The following is a 23067-nucleotide window of genomic DNA, read 5'->3' on the forward strand; positions in this document are numbered from 1 at the left end:
GGCGCTTTTGAACAGTCAAAACAGTCATAAAACGCAAGCTTAGCGACTTCCTGTTGGGTTTAGGGCTTCCTGAGGAGGTCTGCTCCGCTGTGCGAGGGATCGGCCCTGAAGTGACAAATGACTTTCTGCAATTATAACCTATGCAGTTTTAGCTCATTTGAAATATAACTAAAAATAGTGTTGCAATAATAAAGTACATCAATGAATGTCTGAATGGACAATACAACATCATGGATCAATGCAACCGTCCGTTTAGCTTAAACATTGCCCTGAATGAGTTACCCATCATTTTATTTGGTTAAAACACACAAAAGACTAATGCCGTCACACTTCATATTTACAGAATAATCTATAATAATAATAATCCCTAAAACAGAATCAAGGCTTATTTTAAATTCTGGATTTAATTTGCCTGCTACACTTGTAAATCTACCAGTTCAAATTGTATTTCACCGCTGTCAAGCATTTTTCATTTAGTAAAAAAATAAAACAATTTAGGAATACAACTTTTTAAAAACAAGATAAAAAGCAAAAACTACTCATTCATTTTCTATATATTTTATTTTACATATTCTACAATTTTTGATAAAGATCACCTTTCTTGACATTTGGGGCATGAAAGGGAAAAAAGGACAGGGTTTTGGGCTTTTCCAACTGTTTTGAATGTACTAAAAAAAAAAAAAGGAAATAATATAACGGAACAGCAATGATGGAACTGAGCGAGTAGAATCTTTGTTTCATCCAAAAATTAAAAGATAATTGTTAAAAAGCTTATTTGCATGCAGTGTTAAGTTTAGATCACATCTTACAACTCAATACAAAAAAAATTAAAATTAAATTGCTACTTTTTCAAACAAATTGCACCTTTTTCATTTGGATTCAGGACATATTGCACACTTCAGAAAATGCCCCCCCCCAAAAAAACATAACAGGAAACCTCGCCTCTCCTCATTAATGCTAATTTATAAAAACCAAACTGCCGGCGGCGGTTGATGGACGTCACAAAGTGGAGACACAGTGATTGAGAAACACCCACTCTGGTCTCATCACAGTAATAAACCCAGAACCGCTGACCTTTGACCTCTCATTCAGTCTTTACTGAACATTTTGAATCTACCAATACTTTGCTACAGTGGCTCCTAAAATACTATCGAGTAACAAATACAAAACAGCTATTGATCTAATCTGAACGCATCGTCCGCAGGGTTTCATGTGATTGTCTGATTTAGAATTGCGACGACGAGATTGATTTTTACCGATAAAAATGCGTCGCCACACTGCGTCAACAACTTCTGGTTTTTACATTTGCATGATTACAGATGGAGAAGTTGCCGTAATGCAGGAGGATCACTGTACAGAGTGTGTTGACACGGTGGTTTTTGGTGATTAGTCTAGCCAGAAAATGAAAAAAAAAAAAAAAAAAAAAAACACATTTTACAGATCTGAGCAGAAACAGGAGGAATACATTCGGATGTTTTTTTTTTTTAAATTATTTTTATCCCCAGGTCCACATTGCTGAAGGAGAGCAGTCTGGAGCAGAGGGAGAGACGGGCTGCAGCGATCGGTCTACAGATGCACTGAAGAGGATGAGGCCTTTTTTTTTTTTGATCAACAGGGTTCCAAAGCAGGCGGGACCTTCATGATTTCAGGGCTTTGGAGGGACAATATAGTTGCAGGGAAATGTGAGATGAAATACATTCAGCTTCAGGTCGGTCAAACTGTCCTTTCTGCAGGAACCCCGGATCTTTACAGTCAACTTTTCTGCCTTTTTCAGAACCAGGTTCATTCGAAACAAAGCGGCAACCCGACGCTCACCTGCACTCCCGTTAATGGCTTGGAATCCAGTGCACTGCTTCTGCAATACAGTTTATATATATATATATAGCTTTACATCTTCAACAGTTATTCTCTGATATAACTGGAGTGGCTTTTCCAACAAGAGTTGATGGATGAGATTTAAAAAGATTTCCCTCTTCAGCTTTATGTACAGATCAAGTTTATTGATAAAGCATTGGAACCTTTTTGTTTTAAGTCGGCGTCCATCACAGGACGAAAAGGCTTTTTGTAACGTGTTTTCACAGAGCGTCAGTCCGAGGAGGTCACGACGGTCCCTTCAGTAATACTGTCTTCATCTGGGACTTATGGAGGCTACAGATGCAGTTAAAACAGAGAAGTTACTATGCCTAAAGAAAAGAAATGAATCAACTGAAGCATCTGGTGAGAGACGCGTAAAGCTTCCATTTTTTTCCGCTCGCTGCTGCAGGCACTGAGCACCGTGGTGCAAAAGAGGAAGAAAGGAGAAAGAAATGACCACATGACCGAGACGCACCTTCCATCTCCCCATCTGAACGAGGAAGAAAAGGTCCAGACTTCTCAGCGGTGAATACGAGTCTCTTGTTTGAGCATCTGTGCTACACGGAGGTCAGAGGGCCCCAGCTGCCATGGTTACACGCGGGTGACGGGTGGGCTGTACACAACACCTGGGAAAAGGGTTCATTCTCCCTGGAAGTTTTATGGTTTTACAACATTGAATCAACGGACATCGTTCGTTTAAAATATAAAAGACTTGATTGCTTAACTATTCGCCGACGGTTTCATTTGTTGTATGAAGCCGTCTAGTTCTTACCGTTTGAAGGACCCTTATGATCCGCCTTTTAAAAAAAGATGAAAGAAAACCGCTGATTGGGGAAAGCATGGGGAAACCACTGTGTTCGGTCAGATGGACCATTTGGTGACAAGACAAAACCCTCCAGTAGTCCGTGTGAAAATGGTTTAGGTGTGTCCTATTGTGCAAACACGTTTTTGCATGCGCTGCAGACGTTAAATCCACTTCAATGTTGCACAGACAGTAAAACATGAAATACTTTCCGAGGGGGGGGGGGGGGGGGGGGTGATACTTCTTTTTATAGGCACTGTAACGCCACACTGAACAGTTTGATCGCTGGTGTTCGATTCCTGCTCGGAGCACCTTGAATGAACACTAGACGAACCGGGTTCAGGTACACAGAACACACAGATGGCCCCGCTCAGAGCCTCCTCACGGCCCCAGGCGGCCCCTGGATGCATAGGTTGGACTTAAAGAAGGCTACCCCGCCTGGCATGCCAACTCTTCTTCTTTCATCCCCCCCAAGGCTTGAAGTGCAAACAGTTGTAGTGAAATATCAGAAAGTAAATGATGTTTGGATGTGACGCCCCGAAGACTCCTAGGAGATGATCTCCAGGATGTAGAAGACCAGCTCCATGACCACCGGGCCCTCGCTGAGCTGACACACTCCGCTGTGGATGACGGGGATCAGAGCGCTGTCCAGGTCGCTCAGGTACTGAGGCAGAAGAGGCTGCCCGTTACTCCCTGCCAGGTAACCCACCTGTGACGAGGATGCAAAGAACAGCGGATTTCAGAGGGCTTTCTTGCTCACTTAATTATCACAAACTGCACTCGTTGCATTATGCAAAGTGTTTAAGCACTTTGTTGGAGTCGGAAAGAGTTGTCTCGTGCGTCCTTTGGCAAGAACTTGACAATCTCTAACATCTGAGGCGTCCCACCTGGTCAGAGTCCAGAGTGACCCTCAGTCCCAGTTTGGCCATGCCGTCCTCCTTCAGCAGCTTCAGGTGGGGACACAGCGCCACGCAGAAAGCTCTCGCCACGTTCTCAGTGAGCCGGCTGTGGTCGGCCGGGTCGCTCAGGACGTTAGGTTGATCTTCACTCTGGAGGAAAAACACCTAAACAAAAATGTATATAGAAAATCACTACTTTTTACAAAACACAAACCCCTCCAACATGCAAGTTGAAAAAAGCATTAACAAATTACAAAGTTTTATTGGATGATTCAGAAAGTTTGAGGAAGAAAAAAATAATTTCCATATGATGTCAAGAGTTGTTTTTTGTTTTTTTTTACCCGACCCCTCCTAATTTGAAAACTAAATGGTTTGTTTCAGTAATGCTGTTAGTCCCAGTTAAGAGACCAAACCTGCACCCTCATGGTGTTGTCTTTTTACGAGGGTCAACTGTGTACCTCGGTCCAGCGGATGACTTTGCCGTTGGCTTTGAACTCGGCGCCGTGGAAGATCTTGACACTGATGATGGACTCCATAGACTTCCCATCGATGGGACTAATGACGCTAAATAACCAGAACACACACACAAAACAACCGGGTTTAGGCACATGACATGAGTAACTAAAGCAATAGTATGGCATGAAAGTTTCAACAGGTCTAAATCTAATTTCCTGTCTTAGAATCAGGTTTATTTGCGACGCGAAAAAAAAAGGTAAAACCTAATTCATTGAAGAATAAATAAACTTATTCAACAAAGACACAGGGCTCGCCATCATCCTTTCTCACCCCTTGTTGAAGTCGTGGTCGTCCTCGGTCCACTGGATGTGGACGAGCTCCTGGTTCTCCTGCTGGTCGGCTTTACCACACGTGATGGAGAAGTCCTTCATGTCCCTCAGGGCTTGACGTAGAGAGTCCATGGTCTCCGCTGTGATCTGGATCATCACACCGTCTAAGGGTGGAGAAAAGTTAAAGACCCATCATCTTGATTAGAGCTGAAACAAAATAGTGTATTCATCTGTAAGCCGATTGACAGAACAGGTCTCTACAATTACGCGTAAAATTAAGGGACACCAACGATTTTACAGTTGAAGATCAGTTTACTTCATGAGGAGTCACGCTAGCGGGGTTAAAGACAGCATCACAGAAGGCTTTTTAAAAGTTGGAGATCGCCAGTTCGACAGTTGGAGGCAAATGAAGAAAAAACCCAGCAGGAACTAAAGGTCAGCGCTTCTGCTTCAGAACCCCTTCAGGTCATGTTGTTGTATGTCGAATATCTCTTTGTACTGTTTTCTTGAGCTTCAGTGACCCTTGAATCCTTATCAATCATCAATAATAGATGAAATCAAAAGAACCTATTTGTAGCCAGCTGTCAGAAATAATAAAACGCTCCTTTTTTGCAGTCGTTTTGAATGATGTTAATCTATTTTTGAGTGAAACTCCAGTGTATTAATTATCTGGAAAATTAATTAAATAAGTAAGTAGCATGAATCAGTCTCTCACACCCAGAATTGTGCGTAGTAGGAATGAAATCTTTAACAGTTGGTTAGTTAATTTCGTATGCCCAACTCTTTCTGCAGTATACATGAATTTGTTGCAATGTGGGCTTTGTATGTGTGTGTGTCAATAGAGACCATACAAATTTATATATATATATATATATATATATTTTACACACACAAATATTATTCAAAACCAATATTTTAGCCAAGATGTCTTTTTGTCACATTTCTCACCTTCCACAATGCTGGTTTTGGCCAAGAAGCCCGACGACACTTTCAAAGCACCACTGAATACAAAGAAGCAGGCGCCAGTAACTGTAGAAAAAGGAACGGAAGAATAATCATAAACTAAGATCAACTACACAAGGTTTTTTTTCTTTTCAATTGTTTAATTAAAGGAGGCACCTTTGCGGGGCTGGTGATGGATGCTGATGGCCTGCGTCTGGTAGTTCCCATCATCGTTCTGGACGCACACCAGGTGGGAGTCGGCCCGGTCGTTGAAACACGCTCCCATGGCCAGCACGTGTTCGTTGGACTTGTTCATCGCCTTCATCAGCTGCAAAGACAAACAATAACCAGGTCTAATAAGATGCAGTTTGGGAGCGCCAGCCGAGGAAAATGGGCTTAACAAAGGCGGCCTGGTTAAGCCTTTTGAGGTGGGCTTGTGGGTGACCGCATTTAAACGGCGTAGAGATGACAGATTGCAAAGAAAGACATCGACGCGGGTGGGTATCAATAGTTGAAAGATCCCGCTTAATTCAGCTAAACCCCTTGCCCCTGCGTTCCCTCTGAAGCCATCCTTTGCCAAATCCTAAGTCTGGAGGGCTTTAACCACTTGCTGGGCTGAAGGCTCGCCTGCAAGCTGTTGAGAAACGCTCTCCACTTTACATTATCTGGTTCCCATCTGCTGCAGCAGCAGCCGCCGCCAAACGCTACAACCGGCAGCACGCGCGCTCTCCACCGCCACTTTCCTTCCCTGCCAAAAATAGGCCTTTGTGCGTATCATTTCTTCTGCTCAAACATTCATTCACACCTCGGAGGCAGCGGCCCTATAACACGTCGGCAGCCCACGCCGAAAGTTCGGCTGCAGGGACCCGGGAGGGATTGTCACACCTCACCTACGCAGAGAGAATGTGTGTGTGTGTGTTGATCAGGGAGCTTCATAGGAGCCTCCTCCAATGATGTCATCAGTCTGCTGGAGGGCTTCATTTTTTTTGTTTGAAAAATTATTACTTTTGAGAAGAAAAAAAAACAGACACAAGGAGAGAGGGGAAGGCTGTTTGCTCATGTCTTGAAGTGAAAGGTTTGGAGAGAGTTTTGACAACCAAAAGATTTACTGATGTAAAAGCTGTCAATAAAACTCCAATGCCAATGTAAAAGGAAGCTCTCAAGTTCAATTTGAAATCCGTTGAGGCTCCGTTAATGTTTCCTGGTATAATTTTGACCTTCGCCCTTACCCTGCATCCCTTTAATTTTTGCATTGTATCCATCTGGCTTCGGTTATTTATGTATATATATGGTAAACTTTTATTAGGTATAAATATGCGATTTCATCTTAAATTGAAAAGCTAAGTAACAATTAAATCCATTTTCTGATTGTGAACTGAAGCAATCTGAATAAGCAGAATATACAGTATATGCATGATAGTTTTGGTAACCACACATTTGATTGTATTAAAGTGTGAGACAAAAAAAACGTATAATCAGATAAAGACAGCCACACAATGTGGTTCTGTCGTTGTCCTCGTGGATTCTCATCTCAGAAACAATGCGATGTTAAGATTAGGACAAGAGAAGCCTCTATGTTCGACATTACTCATAATAACATAGGGTTGTGGAGCTAAATTCTTGTTGGCTGTAGAGAGCAGTGGGCAATACGAGTAAAAGTGCATTCATACCATGGAAACAATTAGTACTTATTACAGAAAGAAGCATCGGATGGGGGTGTGTTTAGTTGTCATGGGGACCAGACGTGGGACACTCACCTCATTGTACCGATTACTGGGGATCTTAATGCTGGTCTTCTTCACCTCCATGTCCACCACGAGACCTTTCACCACCGGGAGCGTGTACTGGTAGTTACGGAAGTCCTGAGACGGAGGAAAAAAAGATGCAGGCCAAAAAACCTCAATTTACATAAATATTCTGGGAAGGACTCTAACATGGATTACACTCACGTTTGAGTACAAGGAAGTGAAAAACGTATTTGAAGCTAATATTTATTAAATGCATAAATGAAGGCGCTTCAACCTTGAAAATAAACATTGCCAAATAGAAGGCAACTTACTGCGAGCAGGTTCATGATGGTGTGGCCGGTCTCTCCAAAGAGGGGTTTCCTGAAGCGAACACTGAACAGCGGACACGGGTAAACTACAAAACAAAGCAATTCAGTTGAGGACTAATCCACAGGAGAACTGATACAAACACGTGTTATCTTTCTAAAGTCAAGGCCATCGGGTGTCAGTCAGTTCCCCAGCAACACGATGGTGTGGTCACAGAAAGGGATGTTTAGATTTACTTATTAGATTAGTTAGATTCAGTGTTCATGTAGGCATAAATTGCATAGCTTGTGATTCCTACATTTTTTGTCCTGTTCACTCAAAAATACAAATGAGCTACAAAATACATTGAACTTTGGAGAAACACTAATTCACAAAAAAAAAAAAAAAAGAATGCCGTTTATCTTTTTCCTCAAGCAACCAAAGCGCCTTATATGACTATTTTTAACCTTATCTCAGCAAACAGCTGGAAATTAGATCTCATTAGCAATAAAAAAAGAAAAAAAGAAAAAAAAGAAATCCATCTCAACCTCAATCTGCAGTTCAGCGGGGATCCAAGCGCTGACGAGCAACCCGAGCTCCTGCTGGTCATTGCTCAGGGTAAAAAGAGCTACACTGACTGTGAGGGGGACTGAATTCATGGTGATGGCAGCATCTTGTGTTTAAGAGCAATGACTGTATGTGGCTTTTTATCAAAGTTATCTATCCAAGCTGGCTGGCGGCAGGAAAGAGGCTTAGCAGAGCCAGGCTTCGTGCTAGGAGGCCTGGTTGTGAGAAAAGGGGATTTGGTGGAGATAAAAAATAAATAAATCACAAGACTTACTGGTCCATGTGAAAAGCTGTGAGAAATGTATGAGAACAGCCGGTTTGAGGTCTACGAGTTTCATCTGACAATTGACGTACTAAGCTCGCTGGATCAAGCTGGATCTTAATATTTTACGTTAGAGGGCACTTGCACCCTTTGCTTTCCCTTTCTTCAAATCGAACTGTGATGTTCGGTTCCAACATGTGACAGAAAAGTGTCTTCTTCCCCCCCCCCCCCCATCAGTTTGCCGGTCACATTATACCAGCCCTATGTCTCCCCCGTCTGATTCACTTCAAATGAAGCACACTGTTGATGTGCACATATCCCGTTGTGGCCTGCAAGGCAAGCGAGTTTTGTGGTTGAGTCTGACGACAAAGACTCTGGATGCACAGGTTGGTTAGTTTAGAATGTTTCCTCATACAAACTGAAACCATGAGTCACCTTTTTTTAAAGCTTGATTGAAAACTATACCTATTATAGTGATGGACGTTAAGGTGAGATTGTGATGTCTCGTAATCTGAACGTTTCCAAATTCAGGAGTTTTTTTATTTTTTATTGAACAATCGTGTTAATGCGTGTCTCAATATAGATAAAGATTATATTTTAAAGTTGCGACACAATTTGGTTTGTTTTAAATGGATGGTGACATTTAAATGTGAACTTAATCTGTGTCAACCCTTTCAAATAATATGAAATAATTGAATAATACTTAATCCCCCATCACTATACACGATGAGCCCCACAGGGCATCTGTACTCACATCGGTACTCTGCGCCCAGCCGCAGCATGAGGCGGATGGGGAAGACCTTGGCCCAGGGCGTCTCCCACTTCTGTACCAGGATGCCGAAGAGGTACGGTGGGTTGGGCAGCAGAAGGTCCTGCAGCGACTGGAAGGAGGGGCTGATGTAGAGGAACCCGCCGTGCTCCTTACTGCCTAGGAAGCTCTGCGCGAAGAACGAGTGACTCAGGTGGCCCAGCACGTTGCCTTTAAGAGACGAGGCAAAAAGTCAAGGGAGGTTACTTAGTGATAAAGGAGGGGGAGGCAGAGCAGAATAGAAAAGGAACACAAATGGGGGGAAAGAATGACAAACTAGTGCCAACCGGTGAAACTAAATATGCATTTACCTGGGATTATAAGGGTGCTAAAGGCCATTACTTAGTCCGATTTAAGTTCTTCAACAGTGAATACAAAAGGTATCTTGCCTGCTCCCCCTGCAGCCTGATGTTACCAGAACGGCTTCATGTTACCAATTATCTGGAGGAGGAATCTCTTGCTTTAGATGCCACATAACCCAATAATGGCACGACAAAGCTCAGTGGCTGCAACTTGCTAGAGACAGCACTTCTTCCTGAGACCTGACAGGCAGCAAGTTAATCAGAAAGGACTCACACAATATGGCTCTGTTGCTCCAGCCTGAAACTGCCCCAGTGTGACTATAAAAAAGGAAATAGCCTGAGGGGAGCGAGCCATCAAAGTCACCCACTATTAGCCGATTTTGCACCGCAGCATACGGAGTTAAAAAAACGCACAATAAGCGCTGGAGAGGTGTCGAGCCTGCAGGGAGCCGACCTGACAGCAGGATGCTAATGGCTGCGCCACTTTCCATGGGAAAAAAAAGTAGAGCATGAACATTTCCCTGAACATTACTTTAAGGTTAGCCGTTCCTTTAACTGGGCAACACTTGACAGGAAGCCTCACCTGTTGACAGCACTGCTAGTATGAACATTCACTACTAGTGAGCACGTACGGTGGAGGTTGAATAGGTTCATTGGGGTGGAGCCTCTGCTTGTGTTCTTACCGCTGAGGGCCTCCTGGTAGAGTTGAACAAAGTGGGTGAAGATGTCTTTCGGGATGGTCTTCTCGTCAGGTAGACACTGGAGAAGAATGACCACCTCTGCCTGGCCGACGGCGTGCATGCCCTTAGTCGTCATGTACCAGCACTTCCTGTTTACATCTGTGGGGTGGAGAAAACAAGAGGACTAGTCAGTCACATTTACAGGAGATAAATAGCAAGACACATTTCATACAGTCCAGAATGGCAAACTAAAGTCACTGTGAGGACATGCAAAAATCTCTCTATTTCTTAACTCAGTATTTCAGACAAACTAAATAAAAACATTTTAAATAAATATAGTAAAACATGTGTTTAAGTTTTCCTTAAACCATTATGAATTCTCAAATGAAAAAGAGTTTCCTGCATTATTAAAATACTCACAGTTGACAAGCTTGACCATGGCGAGCAGGTTGGCGTTAAGCACAAAGACCAGCGGGTCTGGATTTTCCTCCTCCAGCTGTTGCATGAGGACGATCTCTGACGGCTTCTCCTCCACTGCGTAGTCTGCATGTGGGGTTGAGCACAAGGAGATAAGGGAGGAACAGAGGTAAAAGTTAGATAAACTGATGGCACGAACAGGACGAGAGCGCACACAGCAGAGCGAGGATGATAAAACGAGTCACATGTGAGGTCATAGAAAGAAATGATGATCAGCCCTCGATGAGGGAAAATCTGCATTCCCATGAACAAATCCCCCCCCCCCCGTTTGCAATGAGTGGTCGAATCATGAGCCGTGAATACAGAACACATGTAAAAAAAAAAAAATACACACATAACGAGCACAAAAACAGCAGCTGTCAGAAGCAATGAGGAGGCAGCAGAATGGTGAGGATGAGGGCAAGCACCTGTGATGTGGCCTCCCGTACCTCCTTTGACTCCGGTGGAGATGAGGATGGGAGGGAGCCCGTCCTCCGGGATCAGACTGAGGGAGCTGCCCACGGGACTGCCCACTGGCGCAGTTGTGGCATGGGCTGCCTGGAGCTGGAGAGGAGGGGTGGGGGTGCGCGTCGAGAGGTACAGTACCAGTCAAAGGTTTGGACACACCTTCTCATTGAATTCAATTAGTTAGGACAATTTCGAGGTGACGATTAAATAAGCCGAGGCAAAATGAGTCCTATAAGTGAAACTTACAAATTGACAGCATGTTTTGTGTGTCTGATGAGCTTATTTTATACTTTAAGGAACCACTTGGCTACATAATGCAAACTTTCTGACACAAATGTGTATCAGAAAAGTCAGCAGTATGCTTTTAGATCAATTCCTGCAGTAGTTAGATTATGATTAAAGTAATAACTTTATGCCAGTATAACGTCATAAGTCATATTTTGTAACCAAGTTCTGTTTGCAGAGCATCACCTGGTGATTGGAGATGGACACATTTCAAAACTTCAACAATTACTTTGTTTAACAGATCATGAATGATCCTCAGAGGTGGCATTCAAGTCCAATGAGCATAACCACTGAAAACAATCCAGATTCCAATTACTCTTTCATGTGTTGGGAGAAAAACTTGTTTCAGTCTACTTGGATTTCTAATTCTGATTAAGCAAACAAGGAATGTATTTTTTTAAACTCACTGCAGTCTGTGATCCGGCCAGCAAATCACCAAGAATCCCACAGAAAGAATTCTTTGTGGCTTCAGAGTAGCTAATACACCCATAATAAGCTCTCGTAATAGCATTAACGGTGGGTGAATGTTTTTTTTTTTTATTTTCTTCATGCCGAGCCTACCTCTGAGGATTCAGAAGTGGAGGATTTGTTTGAATACATGGAGATAGCCAGCGACTGTGAGGGCGCTGAGCCGGAGGTCGGGGGTTTAGGGGACTCGTTTGCTGTGTCTCCGTTGGGTAGCAGCCCATCAGCAAACCACACCCTCCTCTGCTCCCGGGTCAAGGTGGCTAAAAAAGGTGAGAGAACCAGAGAAGCACCATTATATGTCAAAATGTTATGCAAGCGACCTTTTATCAGAACAAGCACTTTTATAAAAAATCAGTGAGGAAAGAAAGGCAACAACAAGGTGAGACGCTTTTTATTCTCTCTAAAGGTTGTACCCTCGTTGCCGGACGGTTTCAGAACTCCCACCGGCACCATGACCGTAGGAGGAGGGGAGCTGAGCACCCCGGAGGCCTGGGCCTGCTGCAGGGGGGGGATGGTGGAGCAGTACTCCGCTGGGTTGTTTGGGTTGGGGCTCTGGTTGCTTCCAGCGGCCGGCGTTTGCCATGATTGAGCTGAGAGAGACAGACAACACCATTGGAGAAAATGCCTGTGTGTGTGTGTGTGTGTGTGTAAAAATATAATATATTGCCAAAAAATTTGGCAATATATTAAATCCAACACAAACAGTTATTTGCTTGGAATGGGTGATTGTAAAAAATAAAAGCCCAATATATAAACTCATAACCAATACTGTATGCATTATTGTCCTAATACAGTATTACGCTTCATATTTATGCCATAATCAAAGCACTCATATATTATATATATATGAAATAAAAAAGTGCTTAACAACCAGTCACACTCAAGTTCAGCTTTACTGTAATTCTAACATCTCAAAATTACTCACATTATGACTGATTATATATATATATATATATATATATGATGATATGCAACATGCAAGTTGGACAGACGTAACGGTGTACTTGATGCTCACCACTTGTCAGAGCCGAATGACATGTGACACAGACGCGAGCCTCCTTCCTGTCCATGTACTCAAGCCTGCACTTCAGGCTGCAGCACGACGTACAGAACACCTTAAAAAAGCATGTGCACAAAGAAAAAGATTAGTAACACATAGAACTTAGAAAAGGTTGAGAAAACCGAGAAACAGTCCTGCAAATTATTTTACTAAACTGGATTTCCCTTTTTATAAAATGGAAAGAGTTGAAAATCAGTTGGGATTTACTGCAATTGTGCTGCAAATGGACCATTTTATGGTTATGGATTTCCTGTACTCTGCCCGGGCGTCAATGAGCACCAGCTGTGCACGGCCCACTTTCCATTTATTGCACCTCATTACCCAGTACCATTCAAATCCTACAAGCACCATCACAAACTGGTTTGTGGGTCTACCAGTCTGGTGATGGGTGCACGGAGGATCCCACTGCGTCTGTTGTTTGTGGCCCCGCTGGTGGTGTCGGTATTACTGCAGTGCCAGCTACTCCCCGCTCAAGTGTCAGAGAGAGGGTCTGTTTACCACCATGGGAAATTAAGTGGCAGTCCTGAGACATTCCAGTGCAGTGTCAGCAACCACATCTTTACTTTAAGAGCCGCCAAAATCCCAGAGAGCTGCCAGCGCACACACAAAAAAAAGGAACTTATTCATTGAAGTATGTCATTTGATTTACCTCCTTCCCCAAGCTCTTTTAATAATATTCCCTGAGTGGAATATACCTGTGATGCTTTTAAAAAGAAAATGTATTACATTTCTTGTGCTTTTCTCATTGCCCGCATAGATTTTGCCCTTTGTTAAGGCAAACTGTGAAAAAAAAAGTGAATAAAGAGAGAAATCACTAGGAAACATTTGTCTTCATTTAATTTGCATAGTTATTTCTTTAAGCAAGCTTTGTTATTGGTCATATTCAACTGAATGTGTTTGTCGGACAAAGAAAAATGTGTATGTAAAAGAAAGAAACCTACATTCTGTCACACAATACAATGCTATCAGGGAATCTTAAGTACAGTCTTGCTTTCCTCTAAATCCACTTTGAAAAAAGGACAATATTGTTTGGTAATTCCCAGAATGTCTTTTCACATTTTGGAAAACAAGCAGGTGGATAAAGCAATAATGATGACAGCCCAGTAACAGCAAGCACGTTTTTGGGCAAGTGTTTTCAAAGTCATGGCCCTTAATCTGAAATGCAATAAACATCCAATGGATGCACTGCATCCACCTATGTAGACAACTCAAACTGCTATGGTGAGGACATGTTTGACACATACATTGCTTTTATGGATGACTTCAGAATGTACCAAATAGTGTTTTATTCCTTAAATAAAAGGACTCCACTGACCTTGCCGCAGGCCCTGCAGTGGTGCCTCCGCTTGGTGAAGGTAAACCTGACATCACATTTCATGCAGACGGGAGCCTGGGAGTCCGGCACCCACAGAGGGGCCACCTCCCCCAGGGAGCTGACGGGCTTCCTGCAGAGAGCGCCGTGTTGGCCCGCCTGGGCGTCGTTGTCCGGGCTCTCCGGGGGCATTGGGGGAGGGGAGTGGACGGCGCCGTCCCCGTTCACCCCGCCGGCACTCTGCTCAGCGCCGTTGGCCGTAGTTTCGGAGGCCGTGCTTCTCCGACACTGGTTCTCCTGGTTTTTGTTCCTGCTGGTGGCCGGTGGCCCGAGCTGATTCTGGACCTGCCCCGACAGCGGCTGTGGGATCTGGAGCTTGAGGCTGACCGGCTGCTTTGGTCTCGCCCCTCCGTACGGGACGCTGACGGGCTGCAGCCGGTTGTTGTGGGGTTTGGGATGGGCGCTACCCGACGCTGCTCCTCCTCTTGCTGCGTCGCCACTCTCTTGCTTGCTTTCCTCCATTTCTTTCTCTTCGGTGACAGAATCCTCCTTCGAGGGGACGGGAGAGGGAGAAAAACCCTCCTCTTCCTCCTCTGTCTCCTTAAGTTTGGAATGGTTACTGCTCTCCTGCTCCAAGCCATTGGGAAGGCTTGATATTTTGAACAGTTGGTCAAGCTGTCCCTCTGGAGTACATGTCCTCTCAATCTCTGCCCCTCCGACCCTGTAAGGAGGAGATAATCCATTCACCTCACAACAAACCTGGATATCCCTCCCCCTATTCAAGAGGCATTCTACCTGCTCCTCTTCTAAGTGTTCAGTTTTTTTCTCTATACAATTTCGGTGGAAAACATCAGCGCTGGCCCCCTCTGTAACATCCCCCCCGGTTGGTGTCGTCAGTTGCACGTCGGGATGAATTTTCAGAGACGGGGTCTCCTCTTCGTGCCCCAACACAACCTCGAAGGTAAAGTGAGTGCAATTGACAGCGGAGCTTCGTCCCCCCGCTGAGGGAGCTCTCTCCACCCGATGAGGCTTCGCCTCCTGGTCGACCGAAGGAGAACGGGCCTCCTCGCCGGGCCCGCCGAGCTGAGGGCTGGCGGGGCAGCCATTCTGCACAGCAGCGCGGGCCGTCACCGGGGGCGGCGAGTGGTCGTCCGTGCCCACCAGCTTGCCGATGTTGGGCTGGAGTAAGGGCGGGCTGTGGACGTCTGCCGGCCTCTCCTCCACCCAGGATGGCAGTTCGGCACCGGGATGCCGCTTAGGGGAGGCGCTGGACAACGGGTCCGGGAGAGTTTTGAAGGGCAGAGGACTCTCCTGCGGGCTGAGGTCTGCGTGGGCCAGGGCGGGATTCAGAGAGAGCAGGTGGGCCGGCGGGGCAAGGATCTGGGTCCACTTGGCATCGGAAAGATCTTCAGTCTCATCTGGCAGAGAGAAGTGAGGGGAGCAGACCGTTATTACAGCTCAAGTGGCCGTGCATGACATGACCTTTGCCTTTATGTGGAGAGTTGAAGTGGGGTCTGTCCTAAATATGTTTGTAGCTTTGCTGCACTTTGTGTAGAATTTGATCCATACAAAATTCACCCTAATTTTTGGATGCCCTGCCGTTTATTTATTTACAAAAGCGAGGAAAGCCACAAATGAACTGTTTTAAGGAAACTAATACAAAATCATACACGCTCAGGTTATCAAAGGAGCCTAAAAATGGAAGGGAGAAACCAGGAGACAAATTAAGAAATGAGGTTGGCATGGAATAGGAAATTAGTGTGTGGATGGAATGTGAAATTCTGAAAGTGGGCCAAGTGACTCGGCCCCCCGCTGGGCGCCATCAGTCATGCTGACACATGAATGCAGAGTAATACAAGCAGAAATTTATATATATATATATATTCAAAAGGACTCTCACACAGTAGTGTCTCCTCCCTTCACTGGAATCCATGCCAAGCTCTCTCTAACACACACACACACACACACGCTGGAATCTCTGGCAGAGGACACACAGAAAATTACTCACAGCCAAAATACACCCTGCACTCATAGTGCGATCAAATATGCTGTGTGGAAGACCGGTTATTCTGTGGGGTCACCAGGCATGAATCAGGAAGAAGGCAGCCTATTTGTACTGGAACGGTGAGAGTCTGCACATACACCGCTCTGTAATGTGCGTTTACTTTACGAGAGCCATAAATATCTCTGTCAACGCCCATTTTATCAGCAGTAAGTGTCCAGAGAATATGAATACGAATACACACACAATTTTCTTGTACCACTTAGTTTCAAACAAGCCCAAGGGAAATTGATAATCCAATTAGTCCTATTCCCTCTCTGCACGCCCTCAATAGCTAACTGCACATGTTCCCCAAAGTCATTGGGCGGTGGCTGATCGTAACAAACCTCGCTCGTTTACTCACTGATTCACCGCTTCTGTCCTTTTTCTAGCACAATGACTCATTGTTTCTCACCGTCTCCGGCTGATCCCTTTTTTTTTCTCTTTTTTTTTTAAATGTATTGCCTCACCTTCGTTCTGCTCAAACTCATCCAGCACCTTATCCAGGTTAAAGGCCTCGGCCTGGAAGTAATTCTCCATGGGTCAGGAAGCTCCCCCCTGCAGACGGTCGTGTGAACCTGGTCACACAGAGAACGGGTCCTTAATATGCAGACGACCCAGTCCTCACCTGCACAGAGGTCCTCCCCAGCAGTCCCGGGTGGTGGGTTCTCTTTCTCAGCAGGTTTCCCTTCTCCGTTCTCACTTCACCCAGTCTGGCAAGCGCCCAGCGCCCACACCTGACACACAAGGGGAACCCCGATCAGTAAACGAGCTGCTTCTCCGCCTGTGGGGCCTCTGGTGACAGCAGGTCAAAAAGACTCCCACGGTGTATGAAAGTTTAGATACTAAAAAACAGTAAATCCTGCCATGGGCAGAAAGAATCTTTAAGCTCAAATGACAAACGTTTAATGATTTCCAGCTTCACAAGAGAGCTGTATGCCCTTTCTTTTGTTTTGGACTGTTCGATACATGTTTATGTGGAAATAAAAAATACTGCATCACACAGCTTAATGTAAATTTTGTATAGCCCAAAATAGCCTCAGAGGGCTTTACAATCAGTACACATGTGTCAATGTCTTCACCCATCATAGTAATAATGAATTAGAGCAAATTCTTAGAAAATGCAGGTGTCTTATGAACAACACCATGCCTCACTTGAAAATGCAGCACATGGGGCTTACGGTGTGTACTGCACACATTATGATGCAGACTGAACCATCATCCATCCACGCTTGACGAGGCCATCAGAGACATCCATGGAAAACGACTAAAGCCTCAAATCCTCTTTGAGATAACCGGCCCAATCTGTGCTTAGTGATGCGAAGACCTTGGAAAGAGGATGCATGTGTGGGGTGTGTTTGTGTGTGAGGAATGCGCGTGTTGTGTATATTGGGCTGCAAACGCCAAGTAACCGCCAGGCTGAACTTCAGGGTCATTCAGGGCGGCCAGAAAGCAGATATTTTCCTTTGGAGAAAGCAGAAGAGTTGGCACATTTTTTTTGCTTTGTTTAAGGTGAGATGACGAACTTCATGTCGGCGCCGAACCACACAGGCGCAAGACGGGAGGCTACAAATATCATGTGTACCACGGGTCAGGTTTCAAATTAAGAATATTGACAAAGCAACGGCACGTTAATTAACTTTACAAACCTTTAGGCCTGCACAGTCCAGATGGAGTACGATGACTCAGAAGAGGCACAAGAACTCGTCACCACTCAATGACGTCACCGCTTCGAAGACCAACTGACATTTTAGTAAATACTTCATGACGTTAACTTTTGTTTTTATCTACCTCAACAGCACAACTGTCTTCAGGTACAATCTATGAATAAACCATTCTAAACCAGTGAAAACGTTGAATACAAGTCCGTAATGACACGTTTATATAAGATAGACATCTTTGATTATATTTCTGTGAAACAGTTATTAAATAAAATCCCAACGTTTTGGTATCTGGTGGTTCTCACACAGGAACCAACAAAACAAGATTTTAGCCTGAATAAATAGTTTTTCCAGGGCATTTTATGCCGCCATTAACAAGCTAATGGCAAGAGGAAAAACAGAAAGCGAAGGGGCAGAAATGAGGAGACGTGTAATGTCTCAATCCAGGGCCAGCACCATATGCGGTTTTACCATCAGGCTGCCCCGCAAAATAGACATCAACATTTTATTTTTTTTAATCAGGATTAACCTGATCTTAAAAACAGGTTGTAACTGCTGCTCAGCACCTATTAGTTCAGCAGGGAAGTCCATACGGAATACTTGACTTCGGAAATTGTCCCGTCCTGTAAGAACCTGAAATGCTACAGTGCACATGAAAACAGACACGTCTCCACAAGGACAGCAGGCCATCCCTGATTAAGATTTAATTACTCTGCAGAGGCGCCATTGAATAATGCATCTTTAGTCAAAGTGCGTGAAAGACTTGTATTTTTAGAAATGTAATTTCTTTTTTTTTTTTTTTTTTTAAAAAGGAGACATACATGCATGCATGCAAAAGTATGCCAGTCAGAGATTCTGTAGGAGTAAAAGAAAATCGGTCCTGCAGCCACATGCGATTAATATCACGCCGTGTTCATACGTGCTCCAACTCCTCTAAACCAAAGCCATCACATGCAGTGTAGCCTGAAGCAAAGCCAGACTATCCAGATTCTGATGATTACACTAACTGACCTGTAAATGATTTTAAAGACCTCTTATATTATTTAAAGGAGCCCATGATACGGTCTTAAAAGTTCTTGGGAATCTGACAAATAGCTAAGCCAACCATATTCATAATGTGAAACATTGGAACTAGAGAGATCAAAAAAGGTTGCCTATTTTTAGTCAATGTTAGAAGCGAACCCCAGATCCACCACTTTGGACCAGACCGACCCATTATGACCCATTACCCCCCGAGGATGGTGTTATTACTACTTTGGGACTTTTGCTCCTGCGCTATTATCAACTCAAAATGTAAGTGTGTCCAGTGCAGCTGTACACACTTGGTGACCATAATATAGCCTCATACTATGTGCGCAAACCCCTTGCGCTTCTACAACGCTACAAAAATACTTTCTTATAAAATATTGGGCTCCACACCTAAAACCTATGGTATTATAGTTCGGAAATGTGGGCCCATCTCATTGTATACATCTTAATGTGTCAAAACAATGATAATAAAAAGCATGCAGGAAAAAGGGGACGATCTAAACAACTAAAAACAGTGTGTAAGGGTAAAAAGTGTTTAACACGTGAAGGGGTCTCTACTTTCAGAAACAAGCAAACGGAAGCCGCTCCTGTATCAGTGCAGCCGGGCTCGGGCCTCCGGTGTAAGCCAGACATGCTAATAATGAAATGGCCTAACAGACGACTTAACGCAATAAACCACACCCGACTGGACATCCTGGCATGGATCCCAAATGAAATAAGACGCGGGCATAAACAGCGAGAAAGCTCGGACAAACTGGACCCGTGCAGCAGTTCATTAAGTCGTCGCTGTCGGATCCAGGCTCAGTTTCCTGCAGTCACCTCCTCCACTGACAGTGTGCTTACGTAGTATTTATATGGGCATGTTCATTTGGTTCGGATTTGTCGTTCCTTTGATTGACAAACCTCATTTTGTGAAATGTGCATTCTCCTGCATGGGGGTGCACATTCAGGGTTTATAAATGTGCTGTGGTCCTTTAAGGCGGCGGAACCTTTTTAACGCGCACATTTTAACGGTAGGAGAAATTGGTGTCATGAAATCCTTGATGCAAACGATCATCTCATTTACTCTCATGTTCCACATACTGGTGCCAAGATTTGGAATAAACTTTCACACTCAAAATGTAGTGCATACATTTTACAAATAGAAAATCTCAGCAAACCGCCAACATTTGGTGGATTTGATGCATCGGGGTACAGACGTACCTTGAAATCCTCACAAATCAACTTGTTCCCTAAACAAACCTCTTTGAAAGTAAAAACTTGCTGGAAAACAAACTTTTATGACACTTGGGGGGGGGGTTTTCAGCAAGATTAAAAACGCATTGACTTTGAGGCGATGGAACTGAAGGTGCAAAAGTGCCAACTCATTTCCATGTTTTAGGAAACATTTGCGACATCAACGTGCCCCTTATTTTCTGGAGTGTCCTCCAGACAGCACTTAAGAGTGAGGCTGACTTCATCGGTCGCAGTTATTTGTTTGCTAAGAGTTGTTCCATATAGAAGACCAGGCTCGGTATGGTTTTAAAAAGAAGGGGTTTGTGTTGCACACATCTGCGAACAGCAAGATAGTTAAATAGAGCATTGACTCTTTATTACAGGAATTTTTGGGGGTAAAAGACAAAATATTTTTCAATTCCAGCTTCAAAAGTAAGAATTGCTTTGCTTTTTAATAAGCAAGAGTATTAATGTTTGACGTCATGTAGACTGCATGAGGAAAAATAAATCAATACAGAGACAGCCATGCTCCAAACGATTGCTGTACGAGTCACTGGAAGTACAAATCCTCCTATTTGGAAAGTTCTCCTTGATAAAGTGACGTTCTCTCGAAATAATTCTCCAAGAAAACAGACTACATCTTGTACCATTCTTCTTTTTCCCAGGGCCGCAAGCTCACATCCTGATAAACAAGCGTTATTACATCCATCCATACCTCACACACAGACATGTCACGGACGCCGTCTACTCGGGGCGAGTGCAGGAAACCTCAAACGATCGTTTCCTCTTTTTAAGAATGGACTGACATCACTTTCTAACAACATGATTGCATGACTGAGGGACACATCATTATGTGACACTTTTAGTCATGTCTGGGAGTTGGCCTACCTTCCCCTGGAAGGACATTTGTTATTCCATTCACTCAGTGTTATTATGGATCTATGAAATTACAGGAAAACACATTACCTGCACTCTGCAAAAGGGTTTCTCTCTACTCAATAATATAAAAAAGGAATAAAAAGAGGATTTCTTTGACGGGAGAGGTTGAAATGTTAACTCTGTTGAGATTTGAAAGAAGCGATAAATAAAGAGAGGAGCTGTTCTCCCATTACAAAGAGCTCCTCCGCTTCACGACAGGTGTCAAAAGCTATTATCTTCTTCTTCTTCTCTTCTCCCATATGGTTTGATCTACGTTTAACAGTCACAGGACAGGAAGAAGAACTACAAGAGTAGGCTGGCCTCCTTGGGAAGAGACTTTCTTAGAGCGGACTGTCACCCACATCTAAATGGTCTCTGCATGTTGGATCAGTCTTTCAAATGAAAAAAAAAAATACAAAAGTCCTAGCCAGTGACACCCAGACTATTACTGGCGTCATTATTAAGTTTCCCCTGATACATTAATTCTTCCAATGTGTTGCTCTTCTATTTTTATTTATTCCTCACTGGTGATTACGGTTGAAGGTGGCACCGGGGAGGGCCCACTCGGTCTTTGGTAAATCCATCTCCAGAGCTTCACCACCATGGGTCATGAAAACAAACAGGAGAGACGGGCCCAACAAACCAACTCTGGAGAGCCAGACGGATGACCGTTAGTTTAAATTATGCAACCATAAAGTGGCAGTGTGGCTGCTTGCCTACAGGCCAAACACAGCCTCGGATAGTGGGTATTAGTCACGGGTAGACTGGGGGGGAGAGAGAGAGAGAAAGAGAGACCCTACCCGGTGTTATTAAAACGTGGCGGGTTATTTCTGCTACAGCTGCTAAATCACGACACAACAGCTCGTGTCGATAACTCAATAGTTGGCGTTAGTTGTATTAGCCGGGGGCTGCTAGCCTGAACGCAACGCCCCCTCACGCCGAAAAGGCCACAAGGAAGTTTCCAAAAACACTTAAATAGGGTCATAATTGGAAAATAAACGTGGAGCCCAAACGACACCGCCGCACGCCAACGGGGTGTACCGGGAGAGGGAGCCGCCAGGAACGGCTGCAGCGGGAAGTCGTGCGCCGAGCGGCGGCGGCGGCGACTCGCTGCTCCGGCGGACGCTCACACCGTCACCGAGTCGGTGGGCTGTGCGGCTAACGTGCCACTTTTTGTAGGTTGTTCGTCACGGAGTCCCCCCCCACCCCGGGGTAGGCTAAAAGCCTCTCGCGGTCACTTCAGAGCGCGTTAACGGTAACCTTCCGCCGCACCGCTGGCGTTTTATTTCTCCTTCTGGTGAACGTTAAGCATAGACCGTGTTGACGTGTTGTGTAATTGAGCGTCAGATAGTGTTACCGTGACGCCACCGTTTCGTTACGCTAGCTTGAAAAGGACCGTGATTAAGAAAAAATAAATAAAGAAATGGGGGGGGGGGGTCACACGTTCCCCACCGACTTTGGGTTCAGGTGATGTGACAGCTGCCGTTGAAATGGCGGGTTGTAACGTTAGAGCAGCAACAGACATGTGAAAACAGATTCAGTTACTCACCGGATGCGTCCTCATCTTTACGTACAGTCCCGCAGAGCCCCTCCGTCGGTATCCGTCATACTTAATCGCCTTTTAGGGCTATTTTTGAGTCTCTTCGTGTAGAACATCCACTGCACTAACTCGAACGGCACGAATCGTAAAGTACAGCCTGTAGTCGACCGTAGTTGTGCGACAGCACTCAAGGATCCCTCCCCCAGGGTTCAATATAGGGAAAAAATAGGGAGAACCAACAAGTACACCAGAATGGACACAAACAGCTTCCGGTTGTATATACCAAAATAAAGGCCCCAATTTTAAATGTACGACTACACGAAGCATTGAACAGCTTTAGAAAATGTATTTGGGTGGTTTATTGAAGTAAAAGCTATACTATAATACACATTGAGTTATATTTTAAATACATTTGAAAATAATATATACATATACGCACATTGCGTGTGAATATGTTGTGTGCTCTTCTAACTTGGTGGAAAAATGCATATGATGCAACAATTTGTGATTTGTTGTATATTCAATTATTGGATTGTTTTTCCTAATGCATCAATGTGAAAGCATGGTGGAAGCTCAAAAAACATCTGCTTCTAACACGCTTGAAAGTGAAGTAACATGAAATCAAAGTACTTCAAAAAAGTAGTCATAGTAATAATTCAATCACCTGTTTTTAAGGGCTT

General features: G+C 44.2%; 1 protein-coding gene across 2 annotated transcripts; it reads right to left on the reverse strand.

Moving 5' to 3' along the window:
* Positions 1-274: 274 nt before the first annotated feature.
* zfyve9a (zinc finger, FYVE domain containing 9a) lies at positions 275-22638 on the reverse strand. Of its 2 annotated transcripts, none has more exons than XM_037457811.2 (19): positions 22397-22638; positions 16653-16761; positions 16495-16602; positions 13987-15401; positions 12627-12726; positions 12025-12201; positions 11705-11871; positions 10840-10954; positions 10355-10477; positions 9938-10093; positions 8899-9123; positions 7342-7424; positions 7040-7144; positions 5460-5610; positions 5289-5369; positions 4342-4504; positions 4014-4119; positions 3544-3720; positions 275-3365 (listed from the first exon to the last, which is right to left on the reverse strand). In XM_037457811.2, exons 3-19 carry the CDS (start codon positions 16562-16564, stop codon positions 3204-3206), a joined length of 3576 nt encoding a protein of 1191 aa, XP_037313708.2. In that variant the 5' UTR covers positions 16565-16602; positions 16653-16761; positions 22397-22638; the 3' UTR covers positions 275-3203. The 2 variants fall into 2 exon arrangements, with proteins under 2 accessions (XP_037313708.2, XP_037313707.2); XM_037457810.2 differs by having other exon boundaries at positions 10819-10954.
* Positions 22639-23067: the final 429 nt, after the last annotated feature.

This window comes from Pungitius pungitius, chromosome 15 (assembly GCF_949316345.1).
Source record: "Pungitius pungitius chromosome 15, fPunPun2.1, whole genome shotgun sequence".
NCBI classification, from domain to species: domain Eukaryota; kingdom Metazoa; phylum Chordata; class Actinopteri; order Perciformes; family Gasterosteidae; genus Pungitius; species Pungitius pungitius.